At 55.5% G+C, this 19,667-nt stretch overlaps 2 protein-coding genes across 2 annotated transcripts; one reads left to right on the top strand and one right to left on the bottom strand.

The window, feature by feature from the left end:
* Nucleotides 1–1,487: 1,487 nt before the first annotated feature.
* Nucleotides 1,488–13,311, top strand: RER1 (retention in endoplasmic reticulum sorting receptor 1). Its single transcript, XM_011930991.1, has 6 exons — nucleotides 1,488–3,695; nucleotides 4,931–5,035; nucleotides 7,535–7,634; nucleotides 8,965–9,043; nucleotides 10,127–10,262; nucleotides 10,953–13,311. The coding sequence occupies exons 1-6, from the start codon at nucleotides 3,405–3,407 to the stop codon at nucleotides 11,040–11,042; spliced, it is 801 nt and encodes a 266-aa protein (XP_011786381.1). The 5' UTR covers nucleotides 1,488–3,404; the 3' UTR covers nucleotides 11,043–13,311.
* PEX10 (peroxisomal biogenesis factor 10) lies at nucleotides 13,123–18,544 on the bottom strand. Its single transcript, XM_011931082.1, has 6 exons — nucleotides 18,535–18,544; nucleotides 18,226–18,306; nucleotides 16,263–16,669; nucleotides 14,562–14,737; nucleotides 14,327–14,462; nucleotides 13,123–13,692 (listed from the first exon to the last, which is right to left on the bottom strand). The coding sequence occupies exons 1-6, from the start codon at nucleotides 18,542–18,544 to the stop codon at nucleotides 13,624–13,626; spliced, it is 879 nt and encodes a 292-aa protein (XP_011786472.1). The 3' UTR covers nucleotides 13,123–13,623.
* Between the last annotated feature and the right edge of the window lie 1,123 nt (nucleotides 18,545–19,667).

Genomic DNA, 19,667 nt, shown 5'->3' with positions numbered 1-19,667 from the left:
GAGAGGGGCCGGGCGGGGGCTGCAGCCCTCCCACCCGGGCCGCGTCTCGTCCGCTTTCCCTGTTGTGCATTTGGGGGAAGCGGGAAGTCGCCGCCCCCACAGCGCTGCGAGTTGGGCTGGATTCTAGAGGGGATATGCCCTCTCCCCATCTTGCGTCCAGGTCAGCGCTTATCTGTAGGATTTAGTGTTAAGCCCTGGGCTGAAGGCGTTACTGACGGGCTCAAGGGAAACTAGTTGCATCGGTTTTGATCGTATTCTAAATAGGCAATAAAATCATGAATTCTCCAGGCTGACTTAGTACTGGTCTGTGGCCCCACTGATAAAGTCATCGTTCGTTTCTCTGCCAGGTGTGTTACAGCACAGAGGGCTGCTTTCAGCCTGAGTACCTTCAGTGGGCTTTCGCCCTTTTCCCTTTGTGAAGAGTAGAGGCTGGCCGTTGGTCCTGGAAACACTTTATTTTTAGTTGGGTTGACATTTCACAGGAAATGCAGTTATCCCGTAAGTGAATAAAGGGTTCTCAGTAATTCAGACTCGCTTGGCTTCTGCCGTATGCCCGAGGTGACGGCGGTTACAGTGTGTCAGAGCCAGGTGGAGATGTAAGATGGTCAGGCCCAGAGGAGGGAGGAGCCCAGGCTGGAATGTGGCCTTGCGAAGAAGAAAGAGACGGGGTCTGGGAGGGCATTTCAGAGGACTGAACAACACTAGAGGCGTGAAGCTTGGTGCACCGCTGCCAGGGGCTTTCCTAGTCCGGGAGGAATTGGGGATGGGGACTGAAGAGAAAGGTGGTGGGAGCCAGACTGTCAGTGCTCCCAGACGCCAGGCGGAGGACTTCATCCCAGACTGCAGTGCTCCCGGACCCCAGGCGGAGGACTTCATCCCAGACTTCAGTGCTCCCGGACGCCAGGCGGAGGACTTCATCTTCACCACGCACATAGTGATGGACCACAGATGTGGATGAATGTGGCAGGCCCTAGAACAAGGCATATAGAGAGTTTTACACTTTCTGGCATGTCCTCACGGTTTCTGCTTAGACTGGTTTTATTTCCCTTTCTGTTTTGTTTGTGACTAGACATAAAGCAGTCACCTTCAGCAGGTAATTGATGGGCTGTCTGCTATGTAATGGACTTCCAGGTGGTAGGGCCCAGCCCCGAACCAGACAAGGGACCCCTCCAGGAGCTTCATTCTAGCAGGAGAAAATTGAGAAGCCAGAAAGGTATCAGGAAACAGTTGTACACAAAAACAGGGTGATGTGATGTAAGGTACTGGGGGTCAGTGTGGGCGATAATGGAGGCCTCTGAAGAGGAGGTGGCCTTCAAACTGAGCAGAGAGGAGGGCTGCAGTGGGGACAGCTGCTGGTGAGGGCTGGCCTTGATCTGGGAACAGGGCTGGCACTGCGTTGCCTGGATCCAAGGGTGTTCCACGGGCTGCCCAGTGACTCCTCGCAAGAGCCTCGTGAAGAAGGCACGAGAGGTGCTGTTGTCCCATTTCACAGACTGGAACCTGAGGCTTCCTGGAATGGCCTGTCCTGGTCACACTGACAGAGTGATAGAGCCGGGATCTGAAAGCAGGCCGTTGGAGTCCAAAGTTCACGTTCTTGCTCTTGCCACACTGCCTCAGGCTATTCCTGGTGATGTGTTCAGTCAGGGTGCAAGCTGACTGTGTGTGTTTGGTATACGTGTTGTGTGTGTCAGAGAAGCAGAATTGGCTGATGTGTTTCGAGTAGGTTTTTTACACGTTCAGCTGGAGAGTGAGACATTCTGAACTTTGCCTAGAGAACACCCTTTGGTGGGAGAGCCGAGTATTTTCTCTCTGACATTACTCTCATCACCTGCAGTCAAGTAAAAGCGCTTTAATGGGAAATAGTCTGAGTAAAATAGGGGGAAAACTGTAAGGAGCTACAAGACGAAGAATGTGATGAGTGTCTTTCAGATGGCCTGGCTTTGGCCTAAATAGGGTGGCCATTCCAGGTGGCGCAGTCTAGTGTAGCCTCTATTTAAATGTGGAGTTCTCTCAGTGGAGAGTAAAAGTGCTCCTCCTGTGTGTCTTTGATTTACATGGCTCCGTGAGACCAAAGGGCCCCTCGGTCTCCTCGAGCCGGCCTGGCACTCTGCACGGAGGATCCAGGAATAGTGTCAGGGAGCCACATTCTGCACAGACTTGATGACGTGGAGGGAGCTGCCTGGATCACTTCCCTGCATCAGTTGTGATGGGAGAGCCGAGGCACTTGAGGGCAGGATTGCGTCTGGCCCCCTCTGCCTTCCACCCGCAGGGAAGGTTTCCCCAGCGCTCCCAGGGTGGGACTGGAGGAGCGTTGGATTCAGGAAGATGCGGGTTCCAGCTCCTGCCCAGTGCGAACATGCTGATGGGCCAGGACAACGCTTTAGCCTTTGTGAGCCTCAGTTTTCTTACCTGTGCGTGAGAACAATAAGACTGACCCCAAGGGTTGCCGAGGAACGAAGCCTTTGCTTTCGTGTCTGGTGTTTCTTAGAGCCTCATTTTACAGATGAGGAAACTGAGGCCGGCTGCTGCGTGCTCAGAGGGTTTGTTGAAGGCCTCACAGCCGCTTAGCACAGGTGGGACTTTAGGCCAGACTTGAGACCGGAGTCTGTTTCTCCTCACTGCCCTGCCGAGGCAGCAAATGGGGGTGGCAGGGGAGGTGAGTGCGCCCCTGCCATCTTCTCTAGCTCAGGGGCCAGCAGGCGTCTCATCTTCTAAAGTAGGAGTGACAACCGGCAGGCCTTGGGTGCTCAGCAGCGCTTTCCTGAAGAGCGGCAGGTCCTGGTGCCGTCCGGTCCCAGGAGTGGGTGGTGGCGTAGTCAGGCTTGGCTTGGCCTGTCCGGAAGCAGAGCTGTGGCGGGACCTTGGACACGTGGCTTCCACTGTGAGACTAGGTCCTTCTTGGTGAAATGTGGGTAATGATGCCCTTCACTTGGGCATCTGGGAAGTAAGTGGGTGAACAGTGTGACCTCTGGCACCTGGGTTCTCAGGTGAAATCCTCAGGGCATCACAGCAGTGTGTGGAAATAGGAGCAGATATGTTACCTCCGCTTGCCAGATAAGAAACTGGGACGCAGATGGATGGACTCCCTGAGAGTTGTAGGTAACATTTTCCTGTTCATGGGGTGGAGGACCTGGCCCTGAGAGGACAAGACCCTTCCCGCTCCTGCCAGACCAGAGACCCAGGACAGGGCGTGGAGCAGACAGGGTGCCTGGGTGGGGGAACTCTGAGGGATCCACAGAGGATGTGGTCCCTGGAGGGAGGACGTGCAGTGCCACGTGCCATAGACCAGCCAGTGGACCCCATGGCACCAAGGCTGCTCCTGGTGCCAGTGGGGTGGACAGTTTCACCCACGCAGGTGACTGAGGTGCCGGAGTGGGAATGAAAACGCGGCCTGTGCTGGGCCCATGTGTCTAACGCTGCCCTTCCCCTCCACGGAAGCCTGTGCACCTGCTACTTTTTCCCGAACAGTTCATGATAAAAACACAAATGGTATGGACAGAATACTGAATGTTGAAGAAACCTACTTGACAGTGTTGGTGAAAATAGGGCCAAGATTTCACACCCTTGAATGCTTTTTATTGAAAAGTATTTTGTGTTTTTCTCCCAGTTACAGAATGTCTGAAGGGGACAGTGTGGGAGAATCCGTCCATGGGAAGCCTTCGGTGGTGTACAGATTTTTCACAAGACTTGGACAGGTTGGTGGGTTTTTAGCAGATGAGTGTAAATATTTGAAAAAGAAACTGGACTCCCAGCATTTTCCGGAAGGATCTGTGTGCTGGTGTTCCTGATGGAGAAGTTACTTTGCCTCAGGCTCACACTTCCTGAAGACAGCGCTCTCTTCACCGTAAAGCGCCAGCTGTGGAGAGATCGGGCTCTGAGGCCACACGTGGTCTGTCACATGCGTTTTCTGTTTTTGTTTTCCTTTTACCAACCTTTAAAAATACAAAACCCAGTCTCAGCACCCAGGCAGGACAGACGCGGCCGTGGCTGCCATTCTACTCTTGCTGTCCCTCTCCTGGCCACCCACATCCCTGGGGCTGGGGGCCCCACCTGCCCCGTGTCAGGTCGGAGGTTCTGCCCCTGAGGGCGGGAGGCTCTTGTGTGGGCTGCATGTGCATTTGGTGAGTGAGGTGCCTAGAGCTGCCTTTGAACGCTGGAGTCTCGGGAACCTTAGTCTCAGGAAAAGCTTGGGTCACCGGCAGTTCCAGGTCCTGAGGATCTGGGTCAAAAAAAAATTCATCACCTTAATTAAATCACATACGAAAAGCGATTGGTGATTAATGAAGTTGGGTGATGGGCATATGTGGGCTTCTATAATCTTTTTGCTTTTGTGAATTTGGAAATTTTTCACAATTTGGAAATTAAATTTCAAAATAAAAAACCATACATACATATATTTGTAAAAATAAGTACATAAAACTAAGGGCTCCCTCGGTCATGTCCACAGCCGCCTGGACGCGCACACATGCCGGTGTGGCTGCTGGGACTCAGGCTGTGGCCAGTGGGCCTGGGAGTGGGGCAAGGCTGGCCGCTGGCTGCAGCAGATGGGGGAGCTGACTTGAGACATGGTGATAAGGGCTGTGCTGTAGGGTGGGGACTTTGAGATGCACAGTCCTCTCTTTGGGGTGAGGCTGGGTCTTCCCCATAGTGATCCCTTTAGGCCAGCGCCATGTCACAGTCTCCTAGGAGATTGTTTTGTAATAGTCTTGCTTAAGAGATGAACCTGCTTTAGGAATTGTTGAAAATAAACTTTGGATTAATTATAGTCACTGCTTTGTGCTGATACATAAAGACAATCTCTTCCTGTTGTAACTCACTCTTAGCTTTTTTAAAAATTGAAAGCCAACGCTAGCAGAAGGTACATTTTGTGGCAGGGTCAGTGCAGAAGTTACAGGGCTTGCTTCATGCTTTTGGACTCTTGTTTTTCTAGATTTATCAGTCCTGGCTAGACAAGTCCACACCCTACACGGCCGTGCGATGGGTCGTGACACTGGGCCTGAGCTTTGTCTACATGATTCGAGTTTACCTGCTGCAGGTAGGTGTGGGCTGATGTGAGTTGGCCGTGTCCATGTTACCTGGACGTGGTGCTGGTGGGGATGCTGTTGATCCAGTTTGTATTGCAGGAAATGGTCTGTAGTAATCAGTTTTCAGCTAAATGCCAAATGTCAGAAAGATCTCAGTGACTGTCTTTTTTTTTTTTTTTTTTGAGAGGAGTCTTGTTCTGTCGCCCAGGCTGGAGTGCAGTGACCGGATCTCAGCTCACTGCAAGCTTCGCCTTCCTGGTTTACGCCATTTTCCTGCCTCAGCCTCCCGAGTAGCTGGGATCACAGGCATGTGCCACCGGCTCGGTTTTTGTATTTTTTAGTAGAGACGGGGTTTCACCGTGTTAGCCAGGATGGTCTCCATCTCCTGACCTCGTGATCCGCCCGTCTTGGCCTCCCAAAGTGCTGGGATTACAGGCTTGAGCCACCGTGCCTGGCCCTCAGTGACTGTCTTTAACAAACAGGGTTGTTTATGATTCACCCGGAGCCCCCTCACCAGGCTTCTCAGTGTACCCAGGCGGTCCTGAGCCCAGCCTGGCCCTGCCCTGGGCGTGTCCAGGCCTGGACAGTGGAGCTGCTGTGTCCCTCTGACCCTGCTGCATGATGCTGAGGACAAAGTGGTGCTCTGTGGCTGCCTCATTCCTCGGGTGAAGAGTCCATACCTTGGGTGTCATGAATGATTTGGCATCCAAAGGGTTTATTTAGCCTTTCCTGAGTTCTACCTTATATGAGGCCAAAGAGGACAGTGCAGGTTGAGACGCTGAGTCAAATAAGAGAGACAGTGACCAAAGGGGGTCTTGAGGGTTTCAAACCTTCACGTGTTTTGGGGCACCCCTAGGTCAGGCGATGTGGTCTCAGACTTCACCTTGGTGTTCCTTTACTTGCTAGTAAACACGGGGTTTCTAGGAGCAAACCTGCAAGATGGGAATTCTTCGTAGATCTTTAGAGGAGGGTATTTAATCTTATGTGTAGAGCAGGGCAGGTTGAAAGCCTTGTCAGGGCTCTTTTTTCCTCTGGGGACTGTGGAAGAGACTTCCTTGTTTACCACCTTAATTGATTTTTTTTTTTTTTTTAATTGGAACTCGGTCCATTGTCTAAGGGAAAGAATGACCTAGAAATCTTGAACCAGGGACATCAGGCAGGAGCAGGGGGCGGGAAGAGTGCAGCACCCACAGGTCAGTTTTACTATGTTCTTTTTTTTTTTTTTGAGACGGAGTCTCGCTCTGTTGCCCAGGCTGGAGTGCAGTGGCGCCATCTCGGCTCACTGCAAGCTCCGCCTCCTGGGTTTACGCCATTCTCCTGCCTCAGCCTCCCGAGTAGCTGGGATCACAGGCATGTGCCACCACGCCCGGCTAATGTATTTTTAGGAGAGACGGGGTTTCACCGTGTTAGCCAGGATGGTCTCGATCTCCTGACCTCGTGATCTGCCCGCCTCAGCCTACCAAAGTGCTGGGATTACAGGCTTCAGCCACTGCACCCGGCAGTTTTACTATGTTCTAAACGAAGCTCATGCCTCTGTTACCCAGGCTGGAGTGCAGTGGCGTGATCTTGGCTCACTGCAACCTCCATCTCCCGGGTTCAAGCGATTCTCTTACCTCAGCTTCCCGAGCAGCTGGAATCACAGGCATGTGCCACCACCACGCCTGGCTAATTTTTGTATTTTTAGTAGAGATGGCGTTTAACCATGTTGGCCAGGCTGGTCTTGAACTCCTGACCTCAGGTGATCCACCCACCTTGGCCTCCCAAAGTTCTCGGATTACAGGTGTGAGCCACCACACCTGACTGAGAAATGTAAGGCTTTTACAATTGAGAATGCAGTTCTGGCTTCTAATGGGATATACTTAATCATTTTAAAAATGAATTAGTTGCAAGTGTGCTGCACTCAGGCATCTTGGCGGAATTCTCCCACTCTGCGTCTCTGCAGGAAGGCTTGGCTCAGGCTCTCTTTTCTTGATTGCCCAGTTGTGGATTTCTTCTGGGCAAAGGTTTTGCCCTCCTGGCAGAGCGTGTTTGGCAGTGTGAATTGTCTGTTAGGGGAACACCAGCTGGCATACCTCCAGTCACAGTTGACATCCTGTCTTCTGTTTCTCATGAACCCGCTCCTGGTGGGGGCTCTGGGCCAGCATCGCTCGGGTGCCCGGGCAACCCGAGCCTGTGCTGTAGCTTGAGCATGTGCTTCTTGAGAAAAGCCTCCTTTGCTGCTGCGCTCCTTGTGGGGCGTCTGTGGCTTCGGGGATTACGTGCGTTTAACTGGACCCTTGAAGAGCTTTGCTCATTTGGGGCCCCGCTTGTCCCCTGAGTACCCACAAAATATAACTTGAGATAAATTGTTACCATGGGATTTCACTGTATTTCATTGTCGTTGCTGTAAGTAAGTTTTGTGTGTTTTTAAGATCAGTTAAAGTTGAGAGTGAACTGGAGTGCAAACATGAACTGACTCAGGCCGATGGACGGTCGGAGTGCACCACTGACTCTCTTTCCTTCTCTTTCAGGGTTGGTACATTGTGACCTATGCCTTGGGGATCTACCATCTAAATCTTTTCATAGCTTTTCTTTCTCCCAAAGTGGATCCTTCCTTAATGGAAGACTCAGGTAGGGTAGCGGCTGTGCACTGGGCTGTGTGGGCAGGTTGGGCCTTTCTTTTCTGATGGGATTGTCCAGTGTTCTCTGGAAACGCCCGAGACTCTTCTCTTGGGGTGAAAATGTGCTTGTAACGTTGGGCGACCGGGATACGTTTGTAGAACGACTCTTCAAACCCTCCTGATAGCCACGAAGTGGGTGTTCACTCTTTTCCCACTTTGCAGATGAGGAAACTGAGGTGTACTGGGTTAGGTAACGTGTTCAAGGTCACACGGCACCACGGACAGTGGGGGTCTGAGGCGGATGGTCCAACTCTGGCACCCGTCCCACCCCAGTCAGTGGCCCCTTTCAGAATCAGTGGAGGCAGCCATGATGAGGTTACCTTTTCCCATAGCCAGAGAGTTCCACAGGCAGCTCACTGTGGTGCACAGAGACTGCCAGGACCCTGATGCCAACATCAGGTTGGGTCAGGCTTTGGGCGGCCTCTGGTTTCTGAGGAGCTGTGAGCTGAAGTGTTCCTGGCGCTTCGTGCTCCATGCTTGGAAGACTCACGCTGCTCCTGGGTCTGCCTGGGCCAGATAGGGGCCCTGAGTTCACGCCGGACTGGCCAGCCCCAGGGGAGGAACAAACAACTGCTTTCCAGGACATCATGGCTGCTGCGGGAAAACCCACATGCAGCTCCCTGCCAGGATCCTCCTCCTCCGGGGAACCTGCTGTCAGGGAGCAGGGTGTGCCCTCATTGTGTGGCCGGAAGCCTGTGAGTCTTCTGGGTAGGGTGTGTGATGAGAAGATTGACGGAACGCAGCTCCTCGCATTTGCTGCTATTTGGAGAAGACTAGAAAATAACAAAGAGCCCCTTTCCTGTAGGCCTCAGTTTTCCCATCTGTAAATGGGGAGCGGCACCCGTCCGGGTGGGAGGTGGGGTAAGAGCGGGCTTGGCACAGCTGCTGGTGGGACAGGCCTGGTGCCCTGGTGCCCGGGTTCCACGGTCAGCGCATCCTCTGCCCCGCCCTGTTCTCTGCCGCTTGCTTTTTATGTTAATTTGCCTTTGTTTTCTTTCTGTGCCTATACGTGGCGCAGCTGACGTGTTCTGGAGGCTTATATGTGGTTGAATTATTTGTGCATTGAAAACGCTTGGAAGTCTGTAAACACATTCCGATGGCACTTTCTGAAAGCAGTGAACTGGATGTGTCAGTTGACCACAGACCCCCGTTTTCTCTTTGGTTCCCCGACACAAATGTCAGTTTAGATTTGTGAGGCCTGCTAGTCCGTCCGAAGCCTTGCCGGGAAATGGTAGAAATGAAAAGAGGTGCCCCTCCCTGATGGTTGCTTTGCCTTGCAGATGACGGTCCTTCGCTACCCACCAAACAGAACGAGGAATTCCGCCCCTTCATTCGAAGGCTTCCAGAGTTTAAATTTTGGTGAGCTAATTCTTCACGGTATTTGAGAAGGAAAATTGTGCTCAAGGGTGGCTGAGACTGAGACCGCTGATTTTTGTTGAAGTTTTGTTCAAGTCACCCGAAAGGTGACTGCTGTGCTGGGCTGGGCACAGGGGGAATCACAGGGGCGCTCTCACTGGAAGGCCAGTCACTACCTTGCCGCGTTCTCTTGTTTTCAAGTCAGCACCAGTGCCCCGGAGGCTGGCGGAAAGGAGGCTGACTCTGGGATGGAGTGCGCACTGGCTCCTGTGGTCGTGGCCTGGGGAGGGCAGGCCCTGCGTCCAGTCTCCGTCCTCCCTCCTTCCTCTCTCCCATCCCCAGCCCTGTGGCTCCCTGTGGCTGGCAGAGGGGGACTAGCCGCCTCCTGGAGTCATTTTTGAGAGGGGTCTGAGCCGAGGTGCCCGTGTCTGCACGGGTAGGCAGAGGTGGGTGGCATAGCCGTCAGAGGGATGGGAGCTCTGTGGCTGCATCTGTTTGTCCTGTCCCTCATACCCCACCCTGGGGGCACAAGAGGAACCCAAGTCTGTTGGATCAGTAAAGTGAAGGAGCCTGCTGAGCTTGTGGGGCTCCACACCTTGACTTTGCAGCCCCAGATGGAGTCGGGGACAGAAAGATCAGGGGCCCTGGATAGGAAGGGAGAGCTGAGCCTCAAGGGCGATGGCATCTCTTGGCCATGTGCTGGGGTGGGAGGGAACACTGGTGGCCATGCCACAGTGATAAGGTCCACAAGACACAGCCTGGCTTCTCTCCAGATCGCAGGCCCGGCCAGCAGGCATGGGGCCCCCAGCCTCAGCACTAATGCTTTATACTTCGTGTAGTTTTAAGAAGAATTGTACGCTTCAAGGGAGTAAAAGAAGGATGTCTCTGTGGTGAGGGAAGTACAGTACGTTTCTGTGAGCTACATGCAAAGGGTCATGCTGCTGCTGTGCCCAGGGTAGACCCCTCCTTTCCACAGGGATGCTTCTGTTTGCGGGGACGGTCGGTGCAGCTGCAAGGCTGGAGGCGGCCGGCAGGTGCCCGGTGCTGGCTGCAGACGCTGCGCTAACCTTCTCTCCCCACTTGAAGGCACGCGGCTACCAAGGGCATCCTTGTGGCTATGGTCTGTACTTTCTTCGACGCTTTCAACGTCCCGGTGTTCTGGCCGATCCTGGTGATGTACTTCATCATGCTCTTCTGTATCACAATGAAGAGGCAGATCAAGGTAAAGCAGAGGCACTGCCGCCACGCCGGCCGCAGTCGCTGTTCTGTTACCTGCAGCATCGGGGAGCCGTGGTGGGCTGTGGCGGGTGGTGGCAGAGTCTGCCTGGTGTGAATGTGGAGCTCAGTGGCACTGTCTTGTGTGTGATGAGGACACTGCTCCGTTCCCAGCACAGCCGGTGAACTAAACGGAGAGCGCATCTGTCAGAGCGGGTGGGCTCTTGGTGGAAGCTTTGTGGGAGCTGAACGGGAGAGCCCCGGCGTGTGCAGTGTCCCAGTGGCTCCTCTTAGGGGGCCCAGCGCCCTGCCCCAGCCTGCCCGAGGAGGAGGGCATTAGGGGGAAGTTAGCTGAGACTGCGGACTGACCCCTCGATGGCATGGCCTTGCTGCTGCGGGCCTCACTCTGTGCTCGGGGTGTTGGCTGCAGAGAGGGCCCTGGGCCACCTCACATCCCCCTTGCCCTTCCTCCATAGGAGGCTCAGGAAACACTGGCATTGATGGGATTTCAAACCTAGGCCTTGTGGGCTGTGGAAGGCCTTGCTGTGTTGACGTGGGCGCAGGAAGCCACTGGGGCCCCGATTCCACTTGTCTGATGTATAGAAAAGATGGGGGCCTTTGGCCGCTCCCATGTGGGGACAGTGTGGCTGGTTGGAGAGCGCTTGTGCAGTGACTGAGTCTGTGCTTCTCTCCCCAGCACATGATTAAGTACCGGTACATCCCGTTCACACATGGGAAGAGGAGGTACAGAGGCAAGGAGGACGCCGGCAAGGCTTTTGCCAGCTAGAAGCGGGACTGAGGCTGCCTCACGTGTTGCAAGAACGGTTTTGAGCCATTGTTAACAATGCCTTTTTTCTTCACATAAAGTAGTTGATTATGAGGGAGTTGAATTTTCTTTTTAAAAAGGAGCTTCAATGATTTGTAACTGAAATACCAGGTTCTTGAAGAAACTGGCACTTAAACCAAATCGCATGGATTTCTTTTTCAGTGACGTTCAAGTGTTTCTCACGGATGGAATTCTAGTCAGCTGCAGGCGGGAAGCCAGGCGGGTGGAGCCCATGGGAGCAAGGGCGAGTGGCCGGTCCCCCCTGGTGCCAGGTGGGCAGGCAGGAGCGAGGCCTGCGAGGGAGGAATGGGCCGCTCCCCGCCAGCCGCCTTCCCCACCAGCCACAGGCGTGCCAGCCACTCCACAGAGCCCGAGTGATGATCTAGCCTGATTCCTGCGTGTCTGAAAGAGACGTTTTAAAGATGATTGTCAAGTAACTGTGTGGGGTTCTAATGCCAGTTTCCTAATCCGTCTCCCTGGAGATGTTTAAAGTTGGCCTCTATCCTAATGACTCAAAACTTTGTTCTTAACTACCATGATTGCTTTTGAGGGCCCAGAATTATAAATATATATTATATTTTAATTGTTTGAGATTATTTTGACACATTTCTTTGATATGTAAAGAGTGTTTTGTTTTTAATTTAAATTTGTCCTCATGCAACCCCCATGAGGGGCAGCGAAGCTGGCGGCGAGCAGACTGGCTTTGTGGGTTCAGCACTCGGCACCCCACTGCAGGGGGAGAGGCGGAACCCACTTGCATGTCAGCGTTTTTGAGGTGATAAAATACTCAACATCTTACCAAGTGATTTTTAACTCCACCTTTATTAAGGTCTTTATCTAAAACACGACAGTCGCTGGACACAAGAAAGCCCAACTTGCGTTTGGCCTTTCCAAAAGGTGAACCCATTTTGCCAACAGCAGAACATCATAGCTGTGGTCCCAGACGAGACACAGGTGCGAGTGAAGGCCTCTCCTGGGCCCCGGGCTGCTCAGGCTCCTCACTCTGGGCGGTGTGTCCTGTCTTAGAATTTACACGGTGAAAGATGATTGTCTGGATTTTCTTGTGCCAGTATTTGCATATCTGACATGGAGCTCCTCTCTTAAGAGGCCACATTCAAGCTTGTGGGTCCCTGGCCCAGGATAGCAAGTGCTGCTCACAGGTGGTACTTCTGGTACTGTGTTGAGACACGTGGATTCTCAGACTCCAGACAGCAGTGTCTGTCACTTTTCATACTGTTTTCCTAATAAGCGCTCAGGCCTAAGATGTGACAGGAGGTCGCGTGCACTTGGCCAGAGCACAGTGTGAATCGAAGGACTGGGTGCTGACGGACGGATGGAGCCACGGTGGCATCTGCCCACCCAGCTGCAGCCCCCAGTGCCTCTCTTGGTGCTCCTCCCAGTTTAGAGGGTCACAGCCTCCCCACCCCAGCCCCTGGTAAGCTGACCTTGACTAACCTGGGAATACAGGGTCATCCTCATTCCTAAGTCAAACAGCAGAACATGGTTTGCGGGGGTCTTTGCTGGAAGCTGGTGCTGCTGGCCAGGCCTCGGCCTTGCCGACAGGTCAGTAGGGAAATGTGGCATACGCCCTCGAGGCATTTTAACACTGCGCTTTAGGAAATCTCAAGTTCCATCTTATTAATGTGCCCACATTTTGGTGGAGTTAGTTTATTAAAGATGCCTATGGTGAAGTCTCTGGCACAGGTTAAATGCAATTTTGAAAACCTGGAAATGTCAAATGGAGGCAGGAAATAGGCTGGGGCCGAGCTGAGGGGCTGAGCACAGCAGTGACGCTGGGTCAGCAGGTTGCCTGCCCAGTGGGCCCCCAGGAGAAGGCTTGGGTGCCCCGGCAGCCCCCCAACCCCCAGGACCTGGCATGTGAGTGCATTTGGGTCAGGAGGAGAGCTCTGTGTGCATGTCAGACCCGAGATGCAGCTTTCTCTTTTCTGAAACTGGAAGCAGCCTTGATGTGTTTTGAAGGTGTGTGCCAAATGCTTCAGACGGAGGTGCTGACCTTGGTTGGTTTCTCTCTGCCCAGCTACTCGGGGAGAGCCTGACCGCCTCCGATGGGGGCCGTGGGACTGCTGTTCTCACCACACTGGCTGAAGCAAACCGCCAGCCCCCGTGCCCCATCCCAACTCAACATGCACTCATTCAGTCCATTGCCTTAACACAAGCCTGATGGAACCATTTTCTCACAATATAAATGAATAAAGTGTCTTCTGGCCTACTTCTGAATTACTTCTCAACTGTATGGTTTGGGGAAGGGAAGGAAACCTAAAATCCTGTCCAGATAAGTGAAATTCCTGAAGAAGTGGCTGAGTCATAGCAGGTTGGGGTGAGCGCCCCTCCCAGGGCTGAGAAAGCACAGTCAGGGACAGCTTTCTGTTCTCTCCCGGGGTGGCTGGGTTAGTATCTTACATGATAGAAAACCTGTGAGAATGTTCTAATTTCCGTGCAAGTAAGGTTCATCTTGAGACTAAATCTTGGCGTTCAGACTTCCGTAGAAGTCATCTGTGTCCAGGCCCACCTGGGTGCCGGCTCAGCGGTAGTGCCGAAGGTAGATGAGCTTCTGGGGAGGGAACTTCTCCCGGCAGAGGGGACACTCCGCCTGCAGAGAGGAGGAAGGGGGTCACAGCAGCTGGGGCCACTGGGCCGTGCCCATCCCCGTCAGCATCTCTTGTCCTGTCCACATTCTCTGCCCATGACATGGAACATAAATGTTGTATTTCCTTCAACTAATGACCAAGAAAGCCAGCCTTTTTTCAGAAGGCCGAGTCCCAGTGGGGGCCGGGGCGGGGCTGGGGGCGTGGGGCTCGGCTGGGAGGTTCCCTCCTGCTCTCGCAGCTGACAGCCCAGGAAGCCCAGCTCCTGGGAAGACGTGCCACTCTCACCCTGCCGGCATCTTCCGTGGGTGTGATTCAGTGTGCTAGGGTTTCCAAGTGTGGTGAGGAGCCCAGGAGGAAGGGCATGTTGGGGTGCATGGGGGAGGTGTGGGGCCTTTCAGGGTTGGCCGCTGCCCCAACCTGTGTTCAGCGAAGTCTCAATACACGTGAATTTGGAACTTTAACCCCCACAACGACCCCACAACTGACCTACCTGGGAGCCTTTAAAAAGACGCCCATCTCTCTACCCTCAACCTGAAGGGTGCTCAGAGCCAGACTCCCCACCTCTGCTGCAGCCAGGTGTGTCTTGCCAGTGCAGCCGCTGAGCCATCTCAGGACCCCAGCAGGCTCCCACCTCACCTTGCCGCTGCACCACGCGGTGATGCACTCCCAGCAGAACAGGTGGCCGCAGGGCGTGGCTGTCGGGTGCCTGCGCTCCTCCAGGCACAGGGTGCACAGGGGGTTTCTGGAAACGGCTCTCTCCTCCAGGGAGCCCCTGGGGAAGGTGGGGCAGAGCGTCAAGGTGGGTGCACCTTACAGGTCCTTGTGAAGTGCAAAGGACACTCCCAGCCCCCATGTGTGGCCCCGCGCGCACCTGCGGTGAGACAGGCCGCGGTGCAGCCTCCACTCCTTCCTGGCTCGCTGCCGCTGCCTGAAGCCATACAGCTGCAGCCCCACGGACAGCACCAGGTGCAGCAGCGAGATGACCCCCAGCAGCCTGTAGCTAACACGGGCCCTCAGGTCCTCTCTGGGCAGGCTGCGGACACGGAGCTGTAGGGCAGACCATGTCACACCCATCAGGACCCTGAGGGGATCTGGCCTCAACGCCTGCTGGGAGGGTCAGTCTGCACGGAGCGTGTTAGAATCAGGCCTCTCCCTGGCACTGGGAGCGCCCGGCAGAAATGATCAAGACGGGGGCAGGTTCAGGGAGTCTGAACCGCTTCCCAGCCTAGCATGACGGAGAGGCCTGAGCTCTGGACCGGCCTCGGCATTGTCAGCGCAGAGGGAGTCTTAGCACTGGCGGAGGGGTGAGGACGTGGCGGTGTCCAGGGACCACCTCTCCGAAAGGGATGGGCGGGGGAGCAGACGTGTCGGGCTGTAGACGCTGCCCACCAGCTACCCTGCTGCAAGGCACACGGCCCCAGGGACACTGCTCCCCACCTCATGCTGCTGGTGACGTGTGTAGCTTCTGGCCGTGCCACTGAAGGACAGCCGGCTGCCCTCGGCTTCCCGTGTCCCTTTCCACTGGCTGGGAAATGGAGACAGGCAGATGGCCTCGGCCCAGGGCCGGGAACCACACACAGAGGTGGCAGGTCACACCGCCAGCGTGGGCCCTGGGTGTCCAGCCACTTCCTGGCTGTCCTAGGAGACAGGGAGCCTCCCAGCTGGTTTGAGCCCCGTTTCCAAGCCCCTGTCACAGCAGCTCAGCAAATCCCTCACTAACATGGACAGGGCGAGGAACCGTGTCAATTACACGGGAGGCTGGGTATGCTAAGAATGAAGGCCTGACCACTGGCTCTGTGATGAGGAGATCACTGTGGCCTCCTGTTCAGGGTGTGTGGAGATGGGGTCGCCTGGCAAGTGGGGGCTGAGGGGCCCAGTGCAGCTCTAGGGACAGAAGACAGGGGGTTCCTCAGCGGGCTGTTCTGGAAGGAGCTCGTGCAGCAGTGGCTCTGGTGGGCCAGGGTCTAACGCTGTGGCAGATGGACATGGTGTCAGGACCATTGGGGAGGCTTCGTTGCTGAATCTGGAAGCAGGAGCGTCAGCTGGGGGTTAGGATGGGCAGAGGTGCCAACGGCTGCGGAGGGGAGAAGGTGGGAACGGCCATCTGATGGGGCAGACTGCTGGGCCAGGCACGGGCGAGGGGCAAGGGGTGAGGGGCTGGGGCTGGGGTTGCAGTACATGCTCCCACACTCTCTGGGAGAAGCTGCTTGTTCCTCACAGCAGTGACATGGGCAGTCGTGGGCCGAGGTTCAGGGATCTGTGGTGAGGCGTGACCCAGGGCCCCCTGGTCAGTAAAAAGCTGAGTGCAGGGCCTGGTGTCCACGTGGGGCTGCAGCCGGAGCCCATTCTACCCTCAGGGTCTGAACTTCCTTGGATCTTTCAGCCAAGTGTAACTAAACAAAACCTGCCTTTTTTCCAAGCAGAGGATTTGGGTTCCTGCCTTGACACAGGTTCTGGGTGTGGAACCCTGTTGGCTGAGAGGCCTGGAGGGCCAGCTCTGTGCACACACCCAAGTCCAGTGGGGGTGACAAGGGTGGCCGAAGCGGCTGTGCCCTCAGCACCTGCTACTTACGTACGTGATCCCCGTGAGCCTCTTGGCCAGGTGGTAGAAGACACCGTGGATGTCAAACCAGGCAACGTGGAGCCGCTGGAGGCAGGCGAGGCCCTGTCTGAGGACGAAGGCCGCCCGCAGCAGCGCCCGCCTCTGTTGCTCAGTCAGGGTGGCCACGTGGCGACGCACCCAGCGCCGCACCCCTGAGCAGCCACGCCCGCCTGGCACCAGGCTCCCCTGCGAAGGCCGCCCACCGTCAGGATCAGCCTGCAACTCCTGCTCTAGGGGGAGTAGGACCTTGTCCAGCAGGTAGGGCAGGACGGCATGCAGCGTCACCAGCACGCCGCGGCGCAGCCAGGAGGGCACACGTGTCTGTGACGGGTCCACCTGGACGATGCTCACGTACTCCTCCCCCAGGGTCTGGTAGCCTGCAAGGAAGAGGATGGGTATGTGGACCCTGAGACTGCTGCCTCGGGGACAGGCTCCCAGCGCCCCTGCCAGCCGACCCTCTGCTGGCTCCTGTCAACAGCTCCATCTTGTCGCCCTTGAGCCCACTGCCACCCCGCGCTGGCTGAGGCCAACATGACCTTCTGTTGCTAAGCCCACCATGACCTCAGGCAGCACATGACAGGCCCGGCCCATGGCTGCTCTCAGCTCCCGGGGCCTTAGCTGGCCGGTGTCTGGTGTCCCTCCCTCTCCTGGCTTCTCCCCAGGAGTCTCTGCTCCTTCCCCTTTCTCCTTAGCTGTCCCTGCCACCTCCCCTGGCCCAAGCACTTGGATCCAGTCCCATGGCTCTCCACCAACTGCACAGCTGGCACCACCCGATTTATGCCCAGCCTGGACCTGACTCGAGTGCCAGCCATCCAGTTCGGCCACCTACCTAACATCGCCATGTATCCTCAGATGAGCACCCCCAATTCCATCCCTGCCAAGATAGCTTCCAGCTCCCCCACCCAGAAAAGTCTGCTCCCCCTTCCCATCTCTGTGGATGGCAACACCCGGCCTCCAGTTCCTGAGGTCAAGCCCAAGGGGCACCCTGCATGCACCTTCCCTGCGTGTTTCACCCCCTCACTGCTGCCCCTGCTCTGTACCACCACCATCCCCTGGGGACTGTCAGCCTCTGTAGTCTCCCTGAGCCCAACTTTGTCCCCTGAGGTCTGGTCTTAGCCAGTGGTTGGCCTCTCCCCTGCCCAAGTCCCTGCAATGCCCCAAGCCTTGCACAGGGAAAGCTACGGGCTTAGAAAACCCACGAGCCCCCCCGGGATCATCCCCACAGACGGCCAGGGACGTGTTCTTCTAGGGCCTTTCCCAGCTGCTTGCTCTGCTGGTCTGGAAAATGCTCTTCCCCAAGACGTGGTCTGTATCTCTAAGAGCCCCTCAATTCCCAAGATGCCCTGTGACGCAGCCACATCTGTCTCCCACCCACCGAGCATGCTCTCCGTGGCAGCAGGATGCCCGGGGGGAGCCCCTCATAGGGAACCAGGCTGGCGCTCCGTGGTCCTTGCTGCATGCTGAGCTGGGGTTGGGAGCCTGAGAGCCTCCGTCAACAACTCCCTCTCCAGGGTGGCGACCAGCCTGGGCCACAGGCCCGCCACTGCGCCGCCAGGGCACTGTCACGAGCACTGCACACTGTGACACAGCTCAGCACTGCTGCTCCAGCAGGGCACTCTGACAGGGGCCCTGCACCCTATGACATGGCTCAGCACTGTGACTCACTTGTGCTACCAGGGCTGGCCACTGAGAAATGGGTCTCAGTGGCACCTGGGTGGGTCCCCAGGGACACACAAAGGCTGGAAAAATGGGCTCCCTGCTGGGAGCTGACGCCTCGTCTCCCTCGGAGCAGCACCTCCTGCACTTCCCTGAGGCAGCCTCCCCCGGGCCAGCTCCAGGAGCTTCTCACACTGCTGGGCAGCCCCCTGGCCACCGTCCCCCGGACTTGGTGTGTGTGGCGGCCTCAGTCCTGAGGACCAGTGGGGGCTTCTACCTGCAAGTGTGGTGAGGCCAAAGTAGGCCACATCTGAGAGCAGCTCAACCTCCTTCCTCCACTCCAGCCACTTCCTCGCACCTGAGAAGAGAAACAGTATAGTCTGGAGCAGCTGGTGGGCATGCCCTGAGCATGAGGGACCACAGTCCTCCCCGAGTTGTCTAGGCCCAGATCCAGTCCCATCCCTTCCATGAAGCCAGCACTCTGTCCCCGGCCTCCCTCTCTGCTTCTGTCTCCAGAGGCACCACCTTGTCTCCACCCTGACCTGCCTTAGCGTGAGCTGCAGACAGTCTGCTAAGAACCTCCCACCTGCGCCCATCTCTCGCTCTGGGATTCCCCTGAGCAACCATTCTAGGGCCTATGAGGGCAACATGGAAAGACGGTCTGGGGTAGTAAGAGTACAGGCCAGAGGCCAACTGTCTAGCATCAAATAGCAGCTCTCCAACTTCCTGGCTGTGAGGTCTTTCTGGAATCTCAATTTGCGCATCAGAAGAGGAATAGTAAGTCCTACCTGTAGGGATGTTTGAAGATTCAATGAGTTAATATTTGTAAAACACCGGGGGCCGGGCATGGTGGCTCAAGCCTGTAATCCCAGCACTTTGGGAGGCCGAGATGGGCGGATCACGAGGTCAGGAGATCGAGACCATCCTGGCTAAGATAGTGAAACCCCGTCTCTACTAAAAAAAAAAAATATAAAAACTAGCTGGGCGAGGTGGCGGGCGCCTGCAGTCCTAGCTACTCGGGAGGCTGAGGCAGGAGAATGGCGTAAACCCAGGAGGCGGAGCTTGCAGTGAGCTGAGATCCGGCCACTGCACTCCAGCCTGGGCGACAGAGCGAGACTCCGTCTCAAAACAAAACAAAACAAAACAAAAAAAACACCAGGAACAGTGTCTGGCACAGGGCTAAGTGCCCAGTGTATTGTAAAATAAATATGGACACACACAAAAAATTCTTGTCACTCTCCTGTTCAGAATCTGCCAATGGCTGTCTACCTGATACCTACGGCCCTCCTGGCAGGGAGCCTGGCTGTCCTCTGATATTTACCCATGCTCTTCCTGTCCCACAGCACTGTTCCTGCTGTCATGACACCCCTGCCACTGGGCTCTAGTGCCACTGCTGCACTAGAAATGTTCTGCTGGGAGTTGATGCCTTTAACAACTGCCTGCCCCCACCCCCAAAGACTTGATGGCATTCTTTTTTTTTTTTTTTTTCTGTCCCCCAGGCTGGAGTGCAGTGGCGTGATCTCGGCTCACTGCAACCTCCGCCTCCCGTGTTCAAGTGATTCTCCTGCCTCAGCCTCCTAAGTAGCTGGGATTGCAGGCATGTGCCACCACGCCCAACTAATTTTTGTATTTTTAGTAGAGACGGGATTTCATCATGTTGCCCAGACTGGTCTCGAACTCCTGACCTCAAGTGATCCGCCCGCCTGGGCCTCCCAAAGT

Source organism: Colobus angolensis, unplaced genomic scaffold (genome assembly GCF_000951035.1).
Source record: "Colobus angolensis palliatus isolate OR3802 unplaced genomic scaffold, Cang.pa_1.0 Scaffold89, whole genome shotgun sequence".
NCBI classification, from domain to species: domain Eukaryota; kingdom Metazoa; phylum Chordata; class Mammalia; order Primates; family Cercopithecidae; genus Colobus; species Colobus angolensis.
The sequence above is the reverse complement of the archived record's forward strand: the minus strand, read 5'-3'. Positions and strand labels throughout refer to the sequence as shown.